This window comes from Vespula vulgaris, chromosome 21 (genome assembly GCF_905475345.1).
Source record: "Vespula vulgaris chromosome 21, iyVesVulg1.1, whole genome shotgun sequence".
Lineage (NCBI taxonomy): Eukaryota > Metazoa > Arthropoda > Insecta > Hymenoptera > Vespidae > Vespula > Vespula vulgaris.
Window position 1 is genome coordinate 2,900,001 of NC_066606.1, and position 26,500 is coordinate 2,926,500.

The 26,500-nt window shown below is 28.8% G+C and overlaps 1 protein-coding gene and 1 long non-coding RNA gene across 11 annotated transcripts in view; one reads left to right on the plus strand and one right to left on the minus strand.

Moving 5' to 3' along the window:
- The window catches only part of LOC127071208 (uncharacterized), a 28,617-nt gene extending 2,862 nt beyond the window's left edge, over positions 1-25,755 (plus strand). Inside the window, exon 3 of the long non-coding RNA XR_007784928.1 lies at positions 25,582-25,755. This is a non-coding gene — a long non-coding RNA (uncharacterized LOC127071208). The remainder of the gene's footprint in view (positions 1-25,581) is intronic.
- LOC127071196 (tropomodulin) overlaps positions 1-26,500 on the minus strand; it is a 66,964-nt gene that overhangs the window by 28,370 nt on the left and 12,094 nt on the right. The window contains exons 1-2 of one of the 10 annotated variants that reach the window (XM_051010203.1): positions 18,517-18,623; positions 16,789-17,259 (exon numbers count right to left, since the gene is read on the minus strand). The exons of 8 other annotated variants lie outside the window; for them this stretch is intronic. In XM_051010203.1, the coding sequence (XP_050866160.1) occupies positions 16,789-16,887 (99 nt within the window). In that variant the 5' untranslated portion in view covers positions 16,888-17,259; positions 18,517-18,623. Of the gene's footprint in view, positions 1-7,512; positions 7,875-16,788; positions 17,260-18,516; positions 18,624-26,500 lie in introns of those variants that run through there. One more of the 10 variants, XM_051010206.1, reaches the window with a different exon arrangement.

Consider the following 26,500-nt stretch of genomic DNA (forward strand, 5'->3'; position numbering starts at 1 on the left):
TAAAAATTCTGATATTACTTAGTGATCAATCTAATAAATAACAGATAATATAATTTTTTCTTTGAACAATCAAATCAATTGAATAATTTTAAAGATATACATATATACATACATACATACATACATATATATAAATCAATATATATATATATATATATATATATATATTTAAATCAATTCAATGATTTGATATTTTTAGAATAGTCAAGTCACGCAATTTTATTACAATCACTGTCATATGTTTAATACATATGTATGTACATACACATACGTATATATCTATGTATATGTATTTTAAACGTCAAAACCTTGATTATTCTTTCTTTCTTTCTTTCTTTCTTTCTTTCTTCCGGTTTACTCTGTGCGCCCTTATCCCTCTTTATTTCTTTTTCAAGTCGGCCATAGCATCTTTTTTAGCGTATGGGGGAAAGGAAAACTAATCGCCACGGATTTATTAGAGGTTAAAGCCAGTAACGATACATCTGCTCGCAAGATCGTTCTCCGAAATAAATGCCTAAAGGAAAACGTTGGGGTGTCTGTATGCTCGACGTTGTAGAAATGAATGAGCACTAAAAATACACACCATCTTTTCACACGGGCCGTCGGACATCTTTCTTATTTTCTTTTTCTTTCCTTCTTTCTTTTTTATTATTATTATCATTATCATTCATTTCTGTTTTCTCGTTTTTAACAAAAGAGAGAAAGAGAAACAGGACGTTGGCTGTTAATCTATGTTCTATTTGTCATTTAAATCGTAAAAATTGTGTAAGATTTTGCAAATTTTGATAGAAAATTTTAGTTTTCTTTTTTTTTTGTCATTTTATACTTATACTATTATATATATAACAAGTTATTATATATTATAACGATATATATATATATATTATATATATAATAAATTTAAGTATTATATATAATTTTTTCTTAATTTATTTAAGTATTAATATATATATAATTTTTATTAATATATTTAAATATTATATATATTTTTTAGTATTATAAAAGATTAATAATTTTTCTTTGTCTTTATATGTATTATATTTTATATTTTATTTTATTATATATATATATTTTTTAATTCATTATATATATATATGTGCACATAAAAAATTGCAATCCTTGAAAGATAGCGTATTATGTTGACTTTTCATGATGTTGATTTATCATTCAATTGATCGTAAATGTGTATCTGAAGTGTTTTCTGTATCTGAAATCAATGGGAACATTCCTAGAAATGTTTATTAAACTGCGTGTTTAGTTTTCTTCATCATTATACGTACGTATGTTTTATTCTTTTTGTTTTCTTTTTTGTTGCTTCTTTTCTTTTTTGTTCGTGTAAACAATAGAAGAAGAAAATAGTTTTTCTTTTCTCGTGTAAGAAACATGAAAATAAAAAAGTCTTCTTATCGATATTTGATATCATTATCATCGTTTAGGTAAATAAATTGATAATATTAAATCTTCTATCGATTGCATGCAAGTATGTGTGCAATATTAAAGTTAATACATTTATGTTTATGTGTGTGTGTGTATATATTATTTCTGTTTTATTAAATCTCGTCGACGCAAACTTTTATTGTCACTTTACTATTCGAAACGTTCGAAGTTTATCATTTCTTTTTTTTTCAAGTATACATTCTATTTAATTTTTTATAATATAATTATATTAATATAAGTAATACAATAATTTGCAAATTATAGATCGTGATATTAATTATAGAGGATTGATAACCTTTCGTTTTCTTTATAAGTATTATACTTTATATTTTATATTTTATTTTATTTCATATATTTATCATTACTATTTTTATTTATTATTTCTACTACTTTTATCACTTACTTTTATATATACATACATACACACACACACACACTATATCTTAGTTTATATTTTACACTTTCTACATTTTTATAATTTCATTTATTTTTACATCTTACCTTTTATAAATCTTACTTCATATTTTATACCTTTACATTTCTACTCTTTATTTTTATAAAATAAAATAACTTGCAAGAATCTCGCTAGAAATATTTAATTTATTTTTTTTGTTAATATTAGAGAAACAATTCCTTTTTCTTTTCTTCTTCTTTTTTTTTTTCTACTTCATACCATAGTAATATTTTTTCTTTACATCTCGGAGTTGCATAGCAATTGCAAAATTAATATATAGCCAAGGTGTTGCAATAGATACATCTCGCGAAGCGTGGATCTATCTCGTTGGTATTTGAGGTCATTGTGGAAGCATTTTCAAGGCGTCATTCCGACAAGATGTGTCCACGCTTCTCTCTCTCTCTCTCTCTCTCTCTCTCTCTCTCTCTCTCTCTCTTCTTTTTCTTTCTGTCATATTCGTTATTATTGGTAATTGACGCAATAATTTGCAACCTACACGCACATGTGATTACTATAAACTCGTCAATGTTAGATATATAGTATCAAGGCGATCGATAGAAATAAACTTTGAAGGTATCGAAGTTAATATTGACTACGTTATAAATAATAGCTCTCGTATTCCATCTCTCTCTTTCTCTCTCTCTCTCTCTCTCTCTCTCTCTCTAGCTATCTTTCTCTCTCTTTCCAATAGAAAACGCATCGAGAGTCTTGCACCAATTCTCGTTACGTCATCGGCTAGCTGCATTGATATATAGAACACATTGAATTAACTTTCCAAGTGATAACGTTCCATTTAACCACTTCCAGTTCCAATTCGACCCCATTTAATTTTACGATTAGAAAATAAATAAACGATTATCTTTCGCTCTGACTGATTTTTCTTTTTTTTCTTTTCTTTTCTTTTTTGTTTCAGTTTTCGTTTTTTTACATTTCACCGAACGAACTTAACGGTAATATCATCGACACGAACACGTTTCTTCGACACGAACGCATTCGATCTCTCGACTCGACAGAGAAAAAGAGAGAGAACTCTCATCTTCCATCTTTGCGTTCCAACGTGTGTACCTGTGTATGTTCGTGTGTGTATTTGCTTCTCCTTTTTTTTTTCTACGCCTCTTTCTCTTTCTTTCTTTCTTTCTTTCTTTTTTCTCTTCTTCTTCTTCTTCTTCTTCTTTCTTTTAAAAAGTGTCTATTAGATATGTATCTTTGCGGCTTGAAAATACCACTCGTAGAAATCGGAAATTCGATTCCTTTCCTTTCGATATATGCATTTATGTATGTATTAACACGCAATGCGTGTTAACTCGTTCAATTTAAAATTATAGTGTAGAACGAAACAAGTTACTTTGATTTTTTATCGGAACATCATTTTCGTTTGGTTAAATATCCAAAATGATCGATATAATGAAGATATATATATATTTTTTATATATATATATAATAATATATATATATAATATATAAATATATAATATATATAATATATATATTTATTTATTTATATATCGTTACTCGATTCGAGGAAAATACAATATAATGAATATAATTTGTATCGTTTTGTGCAACTTCCTGTTATAACAGTACTGCAACTTCGATACAGTTTTCAAACTGTTACTTTGGCCGCGAATGCATCTCTCTATCGCGGCTAGGAAACGCGTTGCGGCGAAGCGTTACGCCGCTTAAGCCGACAGTTTAACGAGCGTTAAACGGTAAACGAAGTTGAAAGGATCGGTCGCCTAAATACGTTTTGCGGCCATATTAAACGAAAATTCGAAATTGTAGATTAAGTGGGGAAGAAAAAAAGAAGAAAAACATTTTTTTTTTTTTTCGTTTTCTTTCGTTTCAATTTTAATTTATGCATGTGTGTGTGTGTGTGTGTGGGGATAATAGAGGAAACGAACGTTGAAATAAAATAATTAAAGCGATAAATAATCTATGGAGATTTTTTTTTCTTTTTTTTTTTTTTTTTTGCAAAGATTATCACTTAATTGGAAATTTATTATATTCTTATATGGTAGGATGTCTGATATGATGTTCATTAGAAATCATTTTATCAGGAATAATTTTATTTTTAATGATAAATCTATTTTATTCTTTTAATAAGATATGAAATTGTCGTTTATCTTTGATTATTTTATAATCTTGTGAACGAGATATTTTTAATATAATTGCTTCATATAACAATATTTGTTTACTCGTAATCATTCGATATATTTTTAACAGCAATATATATATATATATATATATATATATATATATATATATTATTTTCGTCGTGAGATAAGATCTTCATGAGATCTTGTCATTTATTTGTTTCATAATCGCGAGAAATAAATATATTTAATATAATTCTTTAATATAGTAATATCGTTTAGAAATAATAAGTATATACAGCTGCGATCTTTTTTCTTTTATCAAAATTCATAATTTAAAAAAAAATATATATATATATAGTTAACGTAATGCTTTTTTCATAATTGAATATCAAATCATACAGCTGTAATAATTATATATATATAAAAAAAAAAATCCTACCGTTTAATAACAACGTAAAATCGAATATAAATCGAGTGGAAAAATATTTATTTTACGAAAAAACAAAAATAATATAATATCTATCGATTTCTTTGAAAATTACTTCCTAAAAATAAACAAAAAAAAAAAGAAACGAAAACAACAAAAAAGAAAAAAAAAAAGGCAAAAGAAACCAGAACGAGCACTTCTCCTCGCGATTGTTAAACAAATCTGCACCGAATAATTTCAATATGATCTCTCTCGAATCGAGCCTCTTTAATCTGTATACAAACAAATTCTTAGTGGCATCTTGCCAAAGCGCGTAGGAATCATAATGAGTCGGCCTCGAAAACTCTTGGGAATCGTGAAAGTAAGTAAGTTACATTACAGCAAACATACATACATATATATACATATATATATATATATAAAAATATATATATATACACACAGACATATGTATATATCGATCGGAAGTTTGTCATTCGGGTTATTGTGTCGTCTCGCGTTTGACGTTCGAATCACGGAATGAAATGGTAAAAGTAAGTCGATGTAAGCGTGTCATTTACATTTTGTGCCAGTTTACTAGTTTCGAACGATAACACTATCTTTTTGTTATTAAGGTGATTTTTTTTTTCTGTTCTTTTTTCTTTTTTCTTTTTTTTTTTTTTTTTTTTTAATATCATAAATTACGATATTAATTCTAACGTTCATTCTATCCTACAATTTATGATACATCCTGAAATTGCATCTTGAGTATATCACGTTACTCTATGCATGTATACTAATTTGATAACCGTAACGCATGTAGTTCGAAGCGTAACGCGGTTATCGCGTTTCGTTTATATCGCGTCCCTCGACTTTGTAACGTTGTAAGAACGAAATTATGAAACGGGATTATCTATATAAACATATAAGTCGTCATTTGTCAATTGTTTAAAAAAAGTCAGTTGATATTTTTAATAGTTTCATTTTGAACTTATAGAAATGTATATAAGTATTTTTTCTTTTTATTTGAATTTTGTTCAGGAACGTCAAGTTTCATATTTTCGATTTTATTTATATTAAGAATTGCAAAGTTTGTTTTATGTTTTATAAGACGTATTGATTGTGGATCAATTTGGTATAAATACGAATTATATATATATATATATATATATATATATATATATATATATTTTGAACGTGATTTAAAATATACGTAGATACTATATGAAGTTAATTATAATTAAATAATTTATCGGATACGTTAGTAGGCGAGTCGTTGTTTTTTCTTTTATTTTTTCGTTTTTTTTTATTTGTCTCGTCGATTGATTTTTCGAAGAAAATAAAAAAGAAAAAAATTGTCGGAAGAGTTTTCGACATATCCATTAAATGTTTATTTCGAAAATTCTTACGAAGATTATAGACACGTGTATATACAATATATTATATATATATATATATATATATATATATATATATATATATATAAAGTTTAAATATAAAACAAATTTCGAAATATCCATTAAATATTTATTTCGAAAATCTTTACGAAAACTATACACACGTGTATATATATATATATATATATATATATATATATATATATATAAAGTTTAAATATAAAACAAAGTGAATATTCGTGTAATCATCAATCTTGACTGTCAAAAAAAAATCGTAATAATTATTCTAGACAAGTACGAGTCTTGTTCTTTCTCTTTCTCTTTCTCTTTCTCTCTCTCTCTCTCTCTTTCTCTCTTGACGTTCTCGCGAATCGATCGCGTGTCGCATAAAATATATCCACGCGCACAGACGGAAATACACTATTGGACAGTTGTGTTAGGATAGGTCATTGATCGATGAGTTACGTATACTTACAAATATATACGATGATTCGTATATATTCGTACGCGCTAAATTCATACCGATTGATTTTCAATTCGTTTCACGCGCGCCGATGTTTCCTCGAACGATTTAAAAGAAAACGTAATAAATAAATAAAAAAAGAAGAGAAAAAAGGAAAGAAAGAAAAGGAGAATAGGAAACATCGGAAGAAAAAAATTACCTTGAAGATTTTTATCATTTCCGATTAGAAGACTATTTCTAATTTAATTAGGAGTTAGTATTAAATAATGTTCGTAGAAAACATCGCACGAAGACGTATAATATTATATAATAATAATATTAATTATTTTATTATTATTATTATTATTATTATTATTATTATTATTATTATTGATATTTTCCGCAAATGTTCGTATTTTCGAATACATTCAGGTATTATCAATCCCATTAACGAATAATCCAAATGGTATTATGAACGGTTCCATCGTTGATGATCGAATACCAAAATGAATGAATTATTCTAGTCTACCTCGATTAGTGTTACTGTTTATCTATCCATTATCAGTGCGGTTTTCATCAACCGTATCACAATTGGATTGTCCACGAACAAGGATCGTAGAATTTAATCAGATTCCGACACGTTCTACGAGAAAAATTTATAAGAATAAAATTTGTCGATTGATAATATAAGAAAGAGAGAAAGAGAAAGATTGTTATTAATAATCCGTTTTAAGATCTATACAATTTATGAATCGTTCTAAATTTATCTAGTATAAAATATTAATATATAATAAGATTCTATCGAATAATGAATGATATAAATTATTTCGAATTATATATATATATATATATTTTTTTTTTTCAAAGATTTAATTTAATTTCACACGTTAACTTATACAAAAACGAAGTGTCTACGAAGATCCTAATGAATAGACGACGAATCGATTAATAAAAATTGTAATTTAATTTTTAATGGTTATAAAAATCGCACGCGCGTCTCCGATTAAAATGGCGACATGGTTGAAAGATATATACAAAGATAGATAGATAGATAGATAGATAGATAGATAAATTAGAGAAAAAGAAAGAGAGGGATAGAAAAATTATTATTAATAATTCGTTTGAAGATCTATACAGTTTATGAGTCGTTATAAATTTACGTAATACGATATAAAATATTCATATATAATTTATAGAATTATATATATATATATAAATATATATATATATACAATTTTTTTCTCTTCAAAAATTCAATTCAATTATATACGTTTACTTACACAAAAACGAAGTGGCTACGAAGATCCAAATAGATAGACGATGGACCGGCTAATCGATGTACGATTTATAAAAAATCGTAATTTTTAATCGTTCTCAAAATCGCACACGCGTCTCCGATTAAAATGGCTAGATAGATAGATAGCTAGATAGATAGATTAGAGAAAGAAAGAGAGAGAAAGAAAAAGAGAAAGAAAGAATGAGTAAAGCGCGAAAGGCAGAGGAGTATTCCGTCGCTGGAGTCCTACTAAACGACTCGACGTTGAGTTTTACGCTGGAAACCTCCGTGAGGGAGGAGGAGGAGGAATATATAAGCAAGCGAGTCTCGAGAGCCGATATATCGCATGATACCGACTGTGGCAAACTTTAGGAAAGATTCCTCCTCTCCTTGCCTTTTGTTACAACTACATATCTATTATGTATATATGTGCGACGAGTACTTTCACTCCTGTTAAAGAGCTTCTTCGAGCTCTAAGGAGAGGGAGAGAGTAAGATGACGGAGAAGTACTTGAACATTTTTTTTTTATATTATTTCTTCCGAGTTTTCACTTGGAAAAATTCTTTTCTCTCTCTCTCTCTCTCTCTCTCACTCTTTTTCGATCGTTAGAACGTGTATTTATTTATTAGGTTTACGTATAAATTAACACGTGTGTATGTAACCGCGAACTTTTTTTTTATATATAGTTAAGTGTCTTGGATCGATCTGTGGATCGATAAATAACGTGGAAAGTTGTTATAATTTTTGTTTGAATAAATGACGAGTAATATGGTTTTCTTCTTTTCTTTTCTTTTTTTCTTTTTACAGAGCAAAGTTTTTAACGTAAAATATGTTTATGTAGTATGTTTGTATGAAGAAGAAGGGTATTATCGTGTAATATTACGCGTTCGTAAGAACGTTTTTGTTATCTCGCGTTTGAATGAATAATAGTATCTGTATTTTTTAGTTTGGAATCTTCTTTTTTTTTTTTTTAGGAATAGAATATTGTGTCGGTCTTTTTGTATATAAATTAAATAAATAATGTAATAATATTCTTTTTCTTTTTTTTATATATATATATATTATTTTAACATAAGTTGGAAATTCCAGAATTGATTCATTATTGGACGACTACAATATTTTGTTGACCGACTTTCAAACTAAAGGCTGACATTTTCTTTTTTTCTTTTTCTTTTTTCTTTTTTTTTTTCAACAAGATGAGAATAAAATTGCATTATGTTATTATTCATTTATATAAAAATTCATGTCACGTAGATCATTTTTTTTTCAAAGTTCAATACTGGTAAACAAACGGATAACTTTTTAGAATAAAAATGATATCATTCTACAGTCTTGGGAAGTGATGTCATCATACTCGCGATTCTACCGTTACGTGAACACGAGACAGATGATCTTTATATATATATATATACACATATGCTATGACTTTTTCTTACCATCATCATCATCATCATTATCATTATTATTATTATTATTATAATAAATCTAAGAATGAAATGAATTATATAAAGATGGCTGACGCAAAACAAAGAAAGGAAAAAAAAAGAACAAGATAAAAATACTTAATTCGTTATTTTTGCTGATTAAAACCAACGAGAACAATTTGTTATTCTATACAGGTCTTTTCGTTGTCGTTGCATAATCGATTGGTGACTGAACCGTACCAACTGATAACCGGTTTAAAATGAATGCTAATACATATGTATCTAACATGTGTCTTGATAAGTACCAACGAGTTTATATATAAGGAATCAAGTAGTTAATTAACTTCACGGTTTCTAACAAGTCGACGTACTAACGTTTAATTATATATATATATATTTTTTTTATATAACATTTCGACTCTCACTCGTAATAATTGTACGTATCGTCGTATCCGTGAACGGATAAATGAATTAAAGAAAAAAAAAAAAAAAAAAAAACAAGAAAGAAAGGAAAAAAGAGAAAATGAAAAGAGAAAAGAAAGAAGATGAAAATAAAGCGTGCGTTGCGATATTGAATCACGTTTCGACTGATCATCCAGTTAGATCGTAGGTAGAAACTCTTTTGTTGATAATAAATGAAAACATCGCACGGTGAAAATGGCCATTGAAAATTTATTTATGCGAATGAGGTCGCAAGATTATAATTGGATCGAGTCGAGAAGAATCGTGAAAAGAAAAGAAGAAGGGCAGAATGAAAGTTACGTCTTTCTCTCTCTCTCTCTTTTTTCTATTTTTCTATCTCTATCTCTATCTCTCTCTTTCTTTTCTTTTCTTTTGACTTTGACGTTCGCGAACGTAATCACAATGGACGATGGTGATACCGATCTCACGTGCGAGACACTGTTTGATTCGAATCCAACATTCCAAAGTACATTGTTATTCTCGCATAAGACGTTTCCTACGTCCTTGAACTACTTATTATTTTTTTATTCTTTTCGATGAGGAGAATAAATAATAAATTATTTCTTATCGTATGAATAATTAATTATTCATATATGTATCTCATCGAGCATAGATTATAATATTTTCTTTCTAACTTTGATGATGGGAAATTGAAATAGATTTGCAAAGCTATAGATTTATCCTTTATGAATTTTATCACGGTATATAGATTTATTTTTATATTTCATTTTCATTCGTATTTAAGTTTTATTTAATATATATTGTCGGATAAGTGGAGAGTTTATTTAATTGAGATACGATTATGTTAATTTTTAATTATCCTCGAGTTTGTATCAAACATGTTTAATGGTGATAATAATGGTAATAATATATTTTGCTTAGTTTTGAATAAATTTTGAATAAATGATCAGATAGTTCATTTATAATATAAAAATAGTTCGATTACTTTTTCGTCTTTTTCTTTTCTTTTCTTTTTTTTTTATTGAAAATGTTTAATATATTGTATTTAAATAAGTGTTAAATATTATATCATTTTTTGTTTAATTGTTTCGAAAACATTTTTTGGCACGTTATGTCCAAAAAAATATTACTATACTACGATATTTGCTTATATCGAATATAATATTTGATGATAAATAAAACTGTAGCGTGGTTTTTATTGAAAATTTTCAATATACCACAATAAAATAAATAAGAGTATAGAATATTTAATTCACCGAAACACGTTTCAATATTTATTATCTAAATATACAACACTGCTATTTATTGAAAATTCCGACATTAATTATTGACTAACGAAAGACATACATATATTTATATATGTACGATTCATTCAATATATTCATACATACATACATACATACATACATACATACATACATACATACATACATACATACACACATTTGGCTACATAAAAAATACATGTATAGATAAAATCGTAAAAATAGTTTGATGTCAGTTAGAAAAATATGTGACAAAAAGTTAGAAAGAAAAGAAGAAGAAAAAAAAAAAGAAGAATATAAATGAAAAAAATATATTGACAAATTCTTAACGAAAGATCGTTAAAAAAAAAAAAAAAATCAAACAATTATCATTACGATCTATCTCAATCAACGTCGAACGATATTGGTTTGAAACAATTCGTTTTTTTTCTTTTTTTACATATTCAATCATTCATAACAAAATAATCGTTCGTAAAATATAGGTATAACAAGATTGAATGTAGAAGGATAAGTGGCTTAAACGAGTCGATGAAAGTTATTAAAAACTTTATTTCGGATCTTCGGTATTTCATCTTCGTCATTCAGTTTTTAAATTCAATCGGATCCGTCAATTATTAAGAACTTCTTGTCAGAATCTAAGAGCGACACGAACTAGGTCGAATAAATTGTCCGTGTAATTCGAGTAAATCTACTATGTCTATTCTTTTCTCTTTTTCTCTCTTTCTCTCACGGTTCACTGAAACTTTTCTCTTTCTCTCTCTCTCTCTCTCTCTTTCTTTTTCTCTTTCTTTCTACATCGAACTTACAACGAATAATATCTCCTATATATTTTCTCATGCCGTTGTACCATGAACGAGGGATGTTTTAAACGGTAAATGGTGGGTACTCCTGCTCTATGTCTCTCTCTCTCTCTCTCTCTCTCTCTCTCTTTCTCCGTAAGCAACCTTTCGTACGCAGCTGCCGTTGGGCTTTATTTTTTCATCATCGTCCATAGCGTCAATATTATTATTGGCCTCGCTAAGAGAATCTTTTTCCGAAGAATTTAAATTTTTTCGCACTGTTCGATACGTTCCGAGCGTGGTCATTCTTCGAGAAGGATAAAGCGAAAAGATAAAAAGATAAAAAAAAAAAAAGAAAAATAAAAATAAAATTAATTGGAGTTATTGGAGAATTTTTATAGAACTATTAAACGTCATCACGATCGAGATATATCCTTCTTTAGCGTGGAAAAAAAAAAGAAAAAGAGAAAGAAGATAAAAACATTTGTTATCAAACGATTTCAATGGCGTATCAAAGTTAATCTTTCGAATCGTTCATACGTTAATAAAGATGATATTCATGAGAGGGGAAAGGGTTAGAAGAAAATAGAACGCAATTTCACGTGCCGATATTTGTTACTTACTTCGAAAAACATCGGAGTAGAGTTCTAAATCGTTTGGATTTATCGTTTTAATGTTTGCTACCGGTCGGCTTGGCGTTTAATTTAAGATTTCGAAAGTGGATTTTGGCGATTTAAATTTCAACACCACCCCTTTCCCTTCCTTCCTTCTCTCTCTCTCTCTCTTTCTCTCTCTCTCTCTCTCTATCTATCTATCTATCTATCTATCTATCTATCTATCTATCTATCTATCTATTTCTCTCTCTTTAAAACTATCTTTTCTTCGTACGATAAAGAAAATTATTTACGATGTTTCTATTAATTCTATCGTTCGGAACACAGACGACGATACATGTTAGATTTGGATTTTAGAAGGTTGGTGAGGTGTATTTGTAAAGAAGAAGAACACAGAACGTGTTCTCCGACTTCTAAATCGGAAATCGTAAAACAGTTCAGTCTTTCGTCGGTCTCACAATAGAATCATGTTATTCGTTTTGAATCGAATCGACGATGCCCGTTCGATGTCGTTTACCTCGCAGTTACTCGCACACGCGATTCCGCGGACGTTTTATGTTGCATTTAACGGGCATACAGACACATACATAGACAGAAACACAAACGCAGACGTAAACGTAAACGCAGACGTAGGAGTTCATATATATATATAGATGTGTGTGTATGTGTGTGTATGTGTGTATAGATAGATAGATCATTCTCACTAAAATGTATAAGAGAACGAACAGATGATTTTCGAACGGATATTCCTAGAGTCGTTTCGATCGACCATAGTTGATAGGTATTTGCTATTCCGTCATATTCTTTAGTGGATATGTGTATATAATATTTTCGAGTTAATGTTATCTAAGATATTTTTATATTAAATTTAGAGAGATAGGTAAAGAAAGAGAGATAGAGAGAAAGTAAAATAGTACGAGCAATTTTTTTATGATCGAGTATTTAAGTAATTAGAATTAAATATGATATTGTATATCTATATGTATAAATATAAATTTGTCCAATTTGTTGTTAATATACGAAAATAATATATATATATATTATAATATTATATATATGTATCTTTATTTAAATACATGTTCATTTTTTAGTTCGAAAATAGCGAATATCTTCTTTTTCTAGAATTTAGATTCTTTTTCTTTTTTGTTTTTGTTTTCATTTTTTAATATTAAAAAATATATTTTTAAGATCAAAATATCTTGTCTATCTATATGTATCAACAAGTATATAAATTTGTCCAATCTGTTAATATACGAAAATAATATATATATATATACATTTATTTAGAAAATATTATATATATATATATATAAGATATAAAAGACGAGATAATATATACGTATTTATATTTAAATTACGTTCGTTTTTTATTTCGAAAATGGCAAATATCTTCTTCTGGGATTTGAATTCTTTTTCTTTTTTTTTTTATTTTTGTCTTTATTTTTTAAGATCCAAAAATACTATGTGAAGCTGCTATCTCTCGTATTCCAAAATTTGCTTTATCGGCAACTTTTTCATCAAAATTTCAAACTCACTTTCTCTCTCTCTCTCTCTCCCTCTCTTTCTGTTACGTTCGCGAGGAGTATTTCGTCAAAAATAAAGTCTTCGGAACACGTTAGAAATGATCTGAGGAAGGCCAAGACGAAATATTTCGCGGTGCATACCGTACGTCGGGAAATGTTGGAATTTCAAGAACAAATCTCTCCTAAACGCCTACGAGTAAACGCGAACAAGACTTAGCGTGTTTAGAGTTAGATGCACGTGCGCTTTGTCCTTCTCTAGATCGACGTTGAAAACTTTACGAGACGTGAATAAGTAAGTAAGTAAGTAAGTAAGTAAGTAAGTAAGTAAGTAAATAAGAAAATACATAACTACATAACTATCACGATGTTTCGAGAGGAATGACAGTAAAGGTGAGGCTGAATGATTGAAGGGTAGAGAGGGAGGGATAAGAAGATAATGTAAATAATAACAAAATTAAATTGACCTTCGAGAATATCATATTTAAATTCTTCTTCCTTTTGATCGTAAATAAGGATAATATATTGTGACGAGTTATTTTGTCAATTTTACAAAATAAATAAACACTCGACTAGATATTTAATGTTAGTGTTAAATGATTCATATATGTAGTACGTATACACTTAAATGATATAGAGAATAGAACGATAAATCTTTCAAAATGAAAATTTAGAGAGATATTGTAGTCATATACATACGTACACACACACACACATATATGAGAAATAGAGGGACGATCGTTAAATACGGTTTAATCGTTTAGCAAGAAAAGGAATAGAACCAATGAGAGAAGGGACAGCAGGTGTTTAGATGCGTTTCATATGCCAAGAGAAATCTGTACGATTTGAACGAAGATATGGCAATGTTCTTTTTGGAACGACAAAGCTTTTGCATTCAACCTCGGAAAGCTTTATAGATTTAATTAATGAGGTTATAATGATGACACTCTGTATCGTGTCTTATTCGTAGAGAAGGAAACATAAATTAACAGATTTGCTTAGTCAAAGAAAATTCAAATCGTAAACATATGTAACTATCATACATATATATATATATATTATATGTGTGTATAGGTATATGCAAATACGCAAAATTTCATTATTCCTTCAAAAACGTCATTTTCGAACGTTCACTATTTCTCGAATCAAAATCGAGAAAGGAAACGAACACAGACGTTAATCGAACACAGAACGTACTCGTAAATTCTTCAAAATCTGACGCACGAATTGCTCTTTATATTAATAGAACAGGACGTTCTATTTTTTCTTCGTTTCTTTCTCTTTTTTTCTCATTCCTTTTTTATTTATTTTCGTTGTTCCTTTATCTCTTTAGATCTTGTCTCTCGTCCGACGTGTTACGAGGTGGCAATCCATCGAACGCATTTTTTCTTTTTGACCACATTGTCCGATTATAAACGACTTTCATCGTTTTATTTTTCCTTTCTAATTTTCTTACTAGATAGTACGATCATTTTTTCTTTTTCTTTCTTTTTTTTTTTTTTTTTAATTTGATATAGATATCATAAACGAGTAACGATTACTTTACTTTTCACAGTACTTACGTATCGTTAGAAACAAATTCGTGTAATTCGAGCAAAGAATAGAAATGTAAATTTTGCGATACTAAAATCTATATATTGACAATCTTATAAATTTAATAGTAAACAAATCATTATATAAAAATATTATTTTCTTATGTGAAAAATCAAGCATAGTAATCATCAGGCATATACATATTATATAATATATAATATATATTATAATATATACATTATATAATATATATAATAAACATATGCATATATAATAGATTATTTTAAAGTGAGCTCGATCCTTTCTATATATCTATAGAACGAACATACTTCTCTTTCACGAAGATGTATCATGAAAGAAAGAGAAAGAGAAAGAGATACAGAGAGATAGAGAGACGAATCTTGATAAAAATCGATAAAAGATTATACTAAAGAAAAAAAAAAAAGTTAGATCTTCTCCAATTGAAAAAATTAAGTAGAGAAAGAAAAAAATTGAAGAGGAAGGAGGAGTGTGGAAGGATTAGGAGTATTTTCTTGGCATATACCGATGTAAAACGAGAAAACGTGTAAGTACAAAGTCTCTCTCTCTCTCTCTCTCTCTCTCTCTCTCTCTCTCTCTCTCTCTCTCTCTCTCTCTCTCTCTTTCTCTTCCTGCGATTATTCATCCGCGTAAGTTTACGATTTTCATGGCTGTTTATCACGCTTTAAGTTGGAAAAGCAAATCGGCCTTGGGTCCTGGCAACGGGCCTATAAATGCAGAGGGCTATCTCGAACTTCTAAAAACGTTCCTGTAGATCGATCCGTTTAATTTCGATCAGGTTTCTCTCCGCACCTTAGAATTATCTTCTTTGATTCTTTTGCCTATTTTCTTTTTTTCTTTCTTTCTTTCTTTCTTTTTTTTTTTTTTTGTTACTTTTTATTTATTATGTGTGTATACATGTATATATATATTTTTTTAATTACCTCGTGGCATCTCGTTTTCTTCTTTCTTTTTACTCTTTTTTTGTTTCGGTTCATTTATTATTTAAACAAAATTTTGTTTGCTTTATTTATAAGAGAAACGTAGAGAAAGAGAGAGAGAGAGAGAGAGAGAGAGAGAGAGAGAGAGAGAGAGAGAGAGAGAGAGAGAGAGAGAGAGAGAGAGAGAGAGAGAGAGAGAGAGAGAGAGAGAGAGAGAGAGAGAGAGAGAGAGAGAGAGAGAGAGAGAGCGATCATCTCCGATCGAATCGATTAGTATGAATCGTTCCGAATATTTCGAATGTCACGTGCTGTGTCGTTAAAACGGTACACGAAAACGCATAAAATTTATCATACTTTTGACTATCGTTAAGGAGCAATATTTAATTTGTATTGATGGTATATATATAAATATTCGAATTTATATTTGAATTTTAGGATTTATATATATATATATATATAAATTCGAAAAGATATAGCTCTATATAATTGCAAAATAATATATAATTTGAATTAAAAATATTAAAACATTTTATCGATTATCACTTATCATCATCATCATCATCATTATTATTATTATTGTTGTTTCGTTTCTTTTTTTCCTTTTTTTTTCTTTTATATCTAATCGTATAAATAAATCGTACAATAATACAAGATAATTTTCTTCATTATTATCGCAATAAATCTTTCGTATAAATTATATATTTCAAATGTATATCGAACGATCGATCAAATGATCGATCGATTTCGATACTCGAAAGCTCACCTCGCGTCTAGTTGTAGTTTTTCGTGTCGTTGTCCTAGTCATCGATGAAATATTCTCATGGGGAGAATCCCAATCCTGGAATATCTCCGTGGTCGCCATGATGCTCTTCACGAATTAATTAAGTGCTCTTTCTTTTTTATATAAATTAACACAGTCAAACTTTTCTTAAAAATTTTTCTTTTCTTTTTTTTTTTTTCAAGATTTTTCCGTATCTTGGAACAAAATTTCTTTTTCTTTTTCTTTCTTTTGTTTTCTGTTTTTTTGATTTGTTTGTCTGTTTTTATTTTCTTTATTAATAAACGTTCACTGTACCGTTCACTGTAATAATTCACGACGTTACACACTTAACAGAAACAGATTTCACTTTTTCTTTTTTTCTTTTTTTTTTTTAGAAGCTTCGTTAGAACTTGTCGAGAATATCCGTTCGAGAAACGTGTCGTCCTCACGAACGGATCATTTTAATCTGTAACTCTTTTATTCGATTTCTCTGTTAAGAATGTTACTGTTTACGGAAAAAGGGGTAATGATAATGATCGGTATTATAAAATGTAAATGATATCCTTTGATGCAATTACAAACTGATTTTATTTTAAAATTTTATTTTAAAATCATTTTCAAATTATAGTTTCGATTCATACGAGATTTCGTAGGAATTATTTTTGAAAAAGAAACGAAAAACAAACAAGACAAATAAAAAAAAAAAGAAACTCATCTACGATAATGAAAACGACTTCGTTTAATTTTGTAAAAAATTGATACGAGATCGATATTTTCGTGATGAAACTGAACAAAAACGATCCCTCTTCGTGTTCGTTCTATGAAATTTAGCTTTTTGTGAAGTATGATACGCACGATCGTTAAAGAGAATCTTAACGAAATGAACAAAAAAAAAAAAAAGAAGAGAAAAAGAAAATAGAAAGAAAATCACACAGATGCGTATAAAAATGAACGAGACGAAAATTTCACAAGAGGGATATTCGTACGAATAAAAGGGTGTCCCGAAATTTATCGACTATCTTGAACGTTTGTCAAACGTTCGATCCCGTCGAATTAACGATTTCGACGAGATTATTATTTCTTCGAAAGCTTTGAACAAATCTTTCGATAGAGAGAGACCGAGAAAAAGAGAAGAAGAAAAAAACTTCAACTTTTTTCTAAATGAAAAGGAGAGACACAAATTTCGATGGAAATCAATCGGGTATCTTGAGCACACAAAAAAAAGAGAAATAAATAGATAGATAGATAGATAGACAGATAGATAGATAGAAAAAAAGAGAAAGAAAGATAACAAAAATATTAAAAAAAAAAAAACAAAAGAAAAAGAAAAATGAAAACAAAATAATAAATAATGATAACGAAATAAGGAAAAAAAAGTAAGAATGGTGAACAAAAATGATGAGATAAATAAATAGATAGATAGATAGATAAATAGATAGAAAAAACAAAAAGAAAAATAATAAATAACGATAATGAAATAGAAGAAAAAAATAAGAAAGGTGAAAAAAATCATCGGATAAATAAATAGATAGATAGATAGATAGATAGATAGATAGATAGATAGATAGATAGATAGATAGATAGATAGAAAAAAGAAAAAGAAAAAAAACAAATAACGATAATAAAGAAAGAGAAAAGAATAAGAATGATGAAAGAAAATGATTAGATAAATAGATAGGTAGATAAATTAATAGATAGATAGATAAATAGATAAATAGATAGAGAACACACTAAAGTATATGCGTGATTGTAGGTGGACCACGCGCGACTGAGCTTTTCGCGGTTACTCGCTTCTCTTCTCTCTTGCGCTCCCTCGTGTGTCTTTTCTCTTGAGAGTCTCTCCTCTCTCTCTCTCTCTCTCTCTCTCTCTCTCTCTCTCTCTCTCTCTCTCTCTCTCTCTCTCTTTCTATTTCTTTCTCTCTTCCTCTCTCATCTTTCCCCTCCACTCATCCGTATTCCAGAAATACGGAGAAACATGTATAATTAGGACGGTCCGAGAGCAGCGAAGATGACGAAGACGATTTGCTTCTCTGACTCGCCAGACGTTTTTCTTCTCTCCTTTAGAGTTGTGCTTTTTCATTAACGATACTCGTAATACATAGAACATGCTTCAAGTATCTACATAATGGTGTATATGTATGTGTATATATATATATATAAATATGTAGATATATATATATATATATATGTAACGCGGTGATGGATCGATCGATCGTAAATCGATTCTTTAAAAAAATTTACGTTTACTTGAAGTAGAGGATCGATCGATTTTATTCCAAGATTTTATTCGTTAGATATGTGTGTGTGGGTGTGTGTAGATTTAATTAATATATTCAAGGTTAATAATAAACTATGACGCAACTTTCAATAGGAAGTGAGAGTGAAATTAAAAAAAAAAAGAGTTTGAGACGAAAACATATCATGATTATACTTTTTCTGATTTGTTTTATCTTTTTGTTTATTTATTCATTTATTTATTTTTATTTTTATTTCTTTTCTTCTTTTTTTGTTTTGTAGATTATAAAAAAATTCTTAAGCTCGTAATTTTAGCATTTTGAAAAGAAACAAAACAAAAAGAAAAGAAGATCTCGACGAAAGATTAATTTCATTTTTAATATGATCGGGACCCTTAAAAATTTCGACATTTAACATAATTATTCACGTTGATCGTTCGCAATATTTTTTTTTTCCCCTTACGTATAGTTTCATCATTTACTCTATCATGAATTTTTTCAAATGAAAAAGAAAAAAGAAAATAACATCCGTTTCCTTTTACGATATTCTCGTGAGTTTTATTTTGACGAAATTTTTATATCCCCTTACAAGTAACACGTCTCGTTGATCAAAAAAAAAAAAAAAAAGAAATGGAAAGAAAAAGAAGAAGAAAAAAAATTATCGACCGGGAGAAAAATTTTCTAGGACAATAATTTACTCTCTTTTTACGTTTCTTCATTAAGAAAACAACGTCATAGTCGTTCGTTGCTCGACGTAACGACGACGATGCATTTGTTTGACGTCATAGTGACGTACAAAACGTTGCAGGTGCACTCAGATCAAGTTGGAAACTTTCAAAAAGTTTACGAGCTTTTGCTATCGTTCGTTCGTTCCTACGTTCGTTCGTTCATACTTTTTTCTTTTCTTTTTCATTCTCATTTTTTTTTTTTTTCGTTGCCAGCTGCTATTTTTCGAAACGAAATATTTGAATTGTACCATTCGATTGTACGACGACAATCGTTGACGTAGAAACGTTATCGTTCGATGGAGTTAACCACCGACTACGTCATCGCGATTTTAGGTCTTGCCTTTATGTAGCGACCTCGTTCGAATGCACGAATGTATTCGCGTTTTGTGTGTTGGTTAGCTCCGAGTTTATTTAAAATAAATTTTAGACAAAGAGAGAAGCGTCGTCCAACGACGATGACTACAACGAAAACGATGAAAACGACGAAGTTGACGAAGATGAGAAGATTTCGTATCGTAGAAAACGAATTTTATTGAAGACGATTTGCTAATAAAAAGAAGAAGAATAAAAAAAGAAAGAAAGATAGAAAGAAAAATAGAAAGAAAGATAACTATCGTCTCGTTGATAAAATAGAAAAAAGAAAAAGAAAGAAAGAATGAAACGAAATGATATTTATCTCTCGAGAAAATTCAAAGTTATGCGAGTGAATAAATATTTATGTTAGATCGCGAACTTTTCGATCTATAGAATTTTTCAACGTTCTTCTTCTTTATTATCGTCTTTCTTCGTCTTTATAGTTATAATATCTTTCTACGAAGAACGACGATTTTCTTTCTTTCATTTTTACGTGAAAATGACTGACTTTTACGTCAGCCATTTTCTTTTTATGATTTCGAACGAACTCTACGAATTATTCGAATATCTGTTTCGAAGGGTGTGGAAAAAGAACAAAAAAAAGAGAAAAAAGAAAAAGGTAATTAAAAAAATGTTTTCCTCGAAGATCTGAGTTCTCCATTCTCCACAAAATCGCAAATTGGAATTGCAACGAACAGGACGGATATCAGATACGCGTTTGTTTGCGAACACGCAGAAATAATATTTGGCACGGGAAGCGGTGCCCCTTTCCGTTTATGCAAGACTTCAGGGAAAATCTTACGATCTGCTGGCGATCGGTAACTCGCACTTTATCCTTTACTTCCCATCCTCGTATAACATGTATTCGTCTCTTAATATACTACGCTATATTTATTTATACTACATCTTGTTACACTATATATTATAATCTCTCTGTCTTTCTCTGTTTTTCTCTTTTTTGCTCTCTTTATATAGATATTATATACAAAATATAAATAAAAGACCGATTATAAATTACATCTCTCTCTCTCTCTTATTCTCTTTATATATACATTACATATAATATATAAATAAAAGCCCGATTACAAATTAGTCTTACTTTATTATTAGTTAAACGTGATTACATCGTAGTATACTTTATAATTTATTTAAGATTTATTTTCATACCTGAATACCCTAAACGCCATTAATTATTTCGTACGATTTCATACATTATTTAACATTCTTTTCTTTTTCTCTTTTATTTTTTTATTTTTTTATTTTTTTTTGATTTTGTTTCTTCTTCTTTTTTTTTTTTTTGTTACGACGTTAATTACGCCCTATGATTTTCGATGATCCTTTATTTTACGATTCCTTTTGCGCTTGAATTTTACTTTTCTTTTTTTTTTTCCTTCTTCTTCATCTTTTCTTAATTCATTCGTTAAACGTTTAGGGTAAACTCTTCTGACGGATTTTCTTTTGTCTCTCTCTCTCTCTCTCTCTTTCTCTCTCTCTTTTTCTCTTAGCATCAGTCACTCTTAATACTCTTGTTCTCTTTTTATGAAATGTCAGACTTCTCTTAAATATTGTACATTCTCCTCTTCCGTGATTTCGTCGAGGATGCACACGTGTCATTAATTTCCTACGCCCACCGCCAATTTTCGTCGGCCTTTATCTCCTCTTGCTTCTCTCTCTCTCTCTCTCTCTCTCTCTCTCTCTCTTTCTCTCTCTATCTCTCTCTCTCTATCTATCTATCTATCTTTCTCTGTTTGTGTCTCTCTTCTTCCGCTTGAAAACTTCTGCATTGACCCAGGCCGAGTTGCGAAACCGTGGAAAATTCTCTGGACACGAAAGATCCTAAACGAAACTCTTAATGTGTTCCAAAAACGTTAAAGTATAACAAATAAATTTGTTAGGCCTATTTATTATATTGAACGGTAATATCATTGTATTGGAAAATAATTATTTGATCGTGATTTGAAAATTATTATTTGAAAATAATTGGTTATTGTTTGAAAATTATTATTTGCAAATAATTTACAATTATTTGAAAAATTATTATTATTTGAAAATAATTTACAATAATTTGAAATATTATTATTGGAAAATAATTGATTATGGTTTGAAAATTATTATTTGAAAAATAATATAGATCATGATATATAAAATATAATAACATGTAAAATATAAACCGTAACAATCATAATATACAAATAATATTAATTATAATATATAAAACAGTACGTATTAAATCGTTATTTTGTAATAAATATTTATTATGAAACGGATAAACATTTATCCGTTATATTGAATAATTAAAACTAATTCGATAATACGTATCCTTCGTTATAGTTAATTAATTAATAATCGGTATTTAACTTAAGATAATACAACTTATTTCTTTTAAAAGAATTATAAATAACCAATATTTTTTATTTATAACAGATCCCCTTTATATACTTTATTATCTGACGACCCATGATTGTGATATCGTAAATGTCAATAAGTAAATGTCACGAGTAGTTTCTCTTCATTTTTAAATATTTATACTCGATCTAAAATCGATAAAAATGTCTCACGACTATATTAAAAATATCTTTTAACAGACAAGGTGTCCCTCGACACTAGATAATACGTTAATTATGTAATGAAATCAATGAAACGAATAATTTTCTTTTCTTCTTTTTCTCCTTTTTTTTTTCTTTTTAATTAATTAATTACCAAATCTATTATCATCGAGAACAGTGAAACACAATTCCATAAAAAAAAAAAAAATCTACGTGATCCTCAAACTTTTGATCTTAACAATGATATGATAAGGCGATAATTATTTCTTTACAATTTTTATTTTTTTAATGACAATATTATTTGCAAATCGATTATCGTTAAATACACGCATACACGCATACACTTGTATACATATGTATGTATATACGTTTGTTGTGTTATATAAGGAAAAAAGAAAAAAATATTATGTCGTATAGATAAGTTTTTTATTTTATTTAAAATATAGATTATAATTATTGGCAGACGTCGTGTCTCGATTTGAAATGATTCACGGAGAAAGTCCATCTTTTTATTGAAAGTTTTATACATACATACATACATACATACATACATATATATGAGAGAGAGAGAGAGAGAGAGAAAGAGAGAAATAATGGATGCCAAAGAAATGAACGTGTTTGGGATTCAACGACGAATTTATCCGCTTTTATACTAATCCTTTGCGGATAAATAAATCTTGACGACGGAATCTTTGTTTCGCTTACTAACGTTGTAAATTCCTTTTTATAAATGATCGAGAATTTCTTTGGCAAGTGTTTCGTGTTTACAACGGAAGAGTACCGGAGACATGAGACTAATGATACTTGTCTAAACGAATAATTATAGTATGACGATAATTGTATCATTGTTGTTATTATTTTTTCAAAATAATGATCGTCTTGACGGGAAACATTTTTTTTTTCGGATAATTAATTAATCAATTATTTATTTATTTAAGTATGTAATTAATTAGCGCGCAACAAAGTAAAAAATAAATAAATAAATAAATAAATAAATGCAAAAGAAATTTGTACGAGGAATCTTTATCGAACTTTCTCTTTCTAACGCGACGATTATTAAAATCAAATAAAAAATTCTTTATGTTAGAAAAATTGAAACAATTGATCATACAACGTCTTTTAAAATCTCTCGGGAGATAAGTTTTTATTTCTAAATAAATATATAATTACGTATAGCCGTGTTATTCAAATTATTCGAACAGATGGCGACACTTCGTTGAGAACGCCATTCTCGACGGATTTAAAATCATCGAGTAAACGTTCTTCTCAGAACTCCGTTAGATGGTGTTAAGGATATTGTCCGAAATGGAAGATAATTTATCTGATGAGTAAATCGATATGTATATTTGTAATAATCGATATCTATATCAATTGGTATATTTCAATCGATTTTATTTTATCGCAAAATTTCTTTTTTTTTTTTTTTTTAATTTTATCAAATTAATCGAACGTAAAATTAATAAAAATAATTTCTCGCGGCAATATCGAGTAATCGATCGACGAATTTTGACATACGAGAAGAACGACGAGGTACGACGAGTATGAAAAATAAAAAAAAAAAAAAGAAAAAAGAACGAAGTTGATCAAATATTTACCAATTATCAAATATTACTCTGATATTCTTTTAAAGGAAACACACTAATTTCTCTCCAAATATATTCGATGGTATATCGAACGGAAGTATTCGTGCTAGATGAGTTAAATTTATCGTCGTAGCTATCGACGTCGTTCACAGTGCTAGCTAGAGAAATAATAACGTCGATCCGGATCCGTAGGTTAATACGATTATAGATAGTTCTTACTTAGTCAAGGCCATTTAATTTCGATCCATAGAAACCGAAATAACGAACGGACATTGGCGAAGTTTAAGCGCGCTAAATTCAAATGCTACGTAATAAATACATAAGGTATACGTTATGTCGTATTTAAAAGTGACCATCCAATTGTTACAATAATTTCTAAGAGAACATTATTCCATCGACGTTATTCATGATTTAAGAAAAAATTTCTTGAGATGCACATTTTCTTTTTCTTTCTCTCTCTTTCTCTCTTTCTCTCTCTCTATAGATTATATACAAATACTTGTAAATCCTATAAGATTGGAACGATGGAACACAAGAGACATGAAACTTTCCATCGGGCCAGCTGTGTTTCGAGTAAAGACGTTTTATTTTTAAATCTGCCTTTCCACCTTGCCATCCACTTCTTCTTCTTCTTCTTCTTCTTCTTTTTTTCTTCTTCCTCCTCTTCAGAACAAGCTTCTTCTCTCTAGAAAATTTCAGATCTCTTTTTTACGTCAGAGAATCATCGTAACTTTTTACACGTTTTCTTCTTCTCTTCGTTTAATATGAAAAATCAAAGTTTAAAATCCCAGAGACATTAAAATTACGACGGACACGTAATTACAACGAAAACGATATGTCAATCGATTTTCTTTAATCGAACTCGTTGATCTATTACTCGTCTACTTTCGTTCAAACTTTACTTTATGAGAGTACGATTGAAACATCGAAAAATGAAATATGCGTTTAACGTAATACGTCTTATCTTTTTCGATCGACGTTATTGTTGTCTCGAACGTTTGTTCTTTCTTTTTTAATTGTTTAATTCTTTTCATGTAATATGAGTTACTTTTTCTTTTTTTTTTTTTTTTGTTCGAACGTTCGTTTTTCTTTCTTAATCGTTTTCTTTTTTTTTTTTTACACATATATATATATAATTTTTTTTATTTTTTTTGCTAGTTCTCTTTTATTCGCACGAACTGACAAATTTTCGATCGAATAACGTTCTGATGGATTAGGATCGAATGATAAAAACGTCGATGCCATATTTCTATCGATTACGTTCAGGGAAGACTATCAAAACTAGGAACGACAGTATGAAGAATCGTTCTGTTTTATCGAGAAGAATGGATTTTTTTTTTTTTTTTTTTAGGAAATGGGAAAGTGAGGAAAGAGAAGAAAAAAAAGAAATGGACGACGACGACGACAAGAAGAAAGAAAATTCACGAAGAAGATGTAAGCCGATTATATTAAAAACGTGATTAAAAAAGAGGAGAAAGAAAAAAGAAATAAAAAAAAGAATAAGAACTCGAAACTCGAAATATCGTTGGATGGAATCGATGAAAGTCGAGTTTTTCTTTTTATAAATTTTCTTTTTCACTTCTCTCTCTCTCTCTCTTTTTTTTTTTTTTTAAATTACGTAATCTCTTAAAGACGACTCTTTGTTTTTCGATTTAGAATTAGAATATTACCGTGTTCACGTTATATTATGTATTATGATTATTATTTTTGTCGCGAGGAGCTATTTTTCAAATAACATAAATATAGTGTAGTAGATTTCTTTCATTTCTTTTTTACAATCCCGGTCGTTTGCTTGACTTACGGTCACTTTCTATGTTTCGTTGAATTAAAAATACGAGTTCGGTGCGTGTGGGCTAACGGAAGAAGAATAAGTGCCTGAAGTAAAACGAAAACCTTTATTTTTATTCATCGATCGGGCCAAACTAGCTAGAAAAAGCTAATGGCGGTTGCGATGTCAACGGGCCAACAACGTCGGGTGTACTGACACCGATGTTTATTACTTCACTTTCGTTCATTCTTAAGATTATTATAACGAATAGGTATAGGTATCTCCGGTTAAACGAGTTTCACGAGAAAATTTTGATTTTTTTTTTTTGTAAGATTACCCCCTCCTTTTTTTCTCTATCTCTTTCTCTTTCTCTTTCTTAAGGATTTGATAATACGATTGGACGTATTAACATGCGTGATGACGTTTCATGAAAAATTATATAATTTCTTTTGCCCTTTTTTTTCGTCGTTGTTGTTATTATTACTTTATTTCGAATTTATTG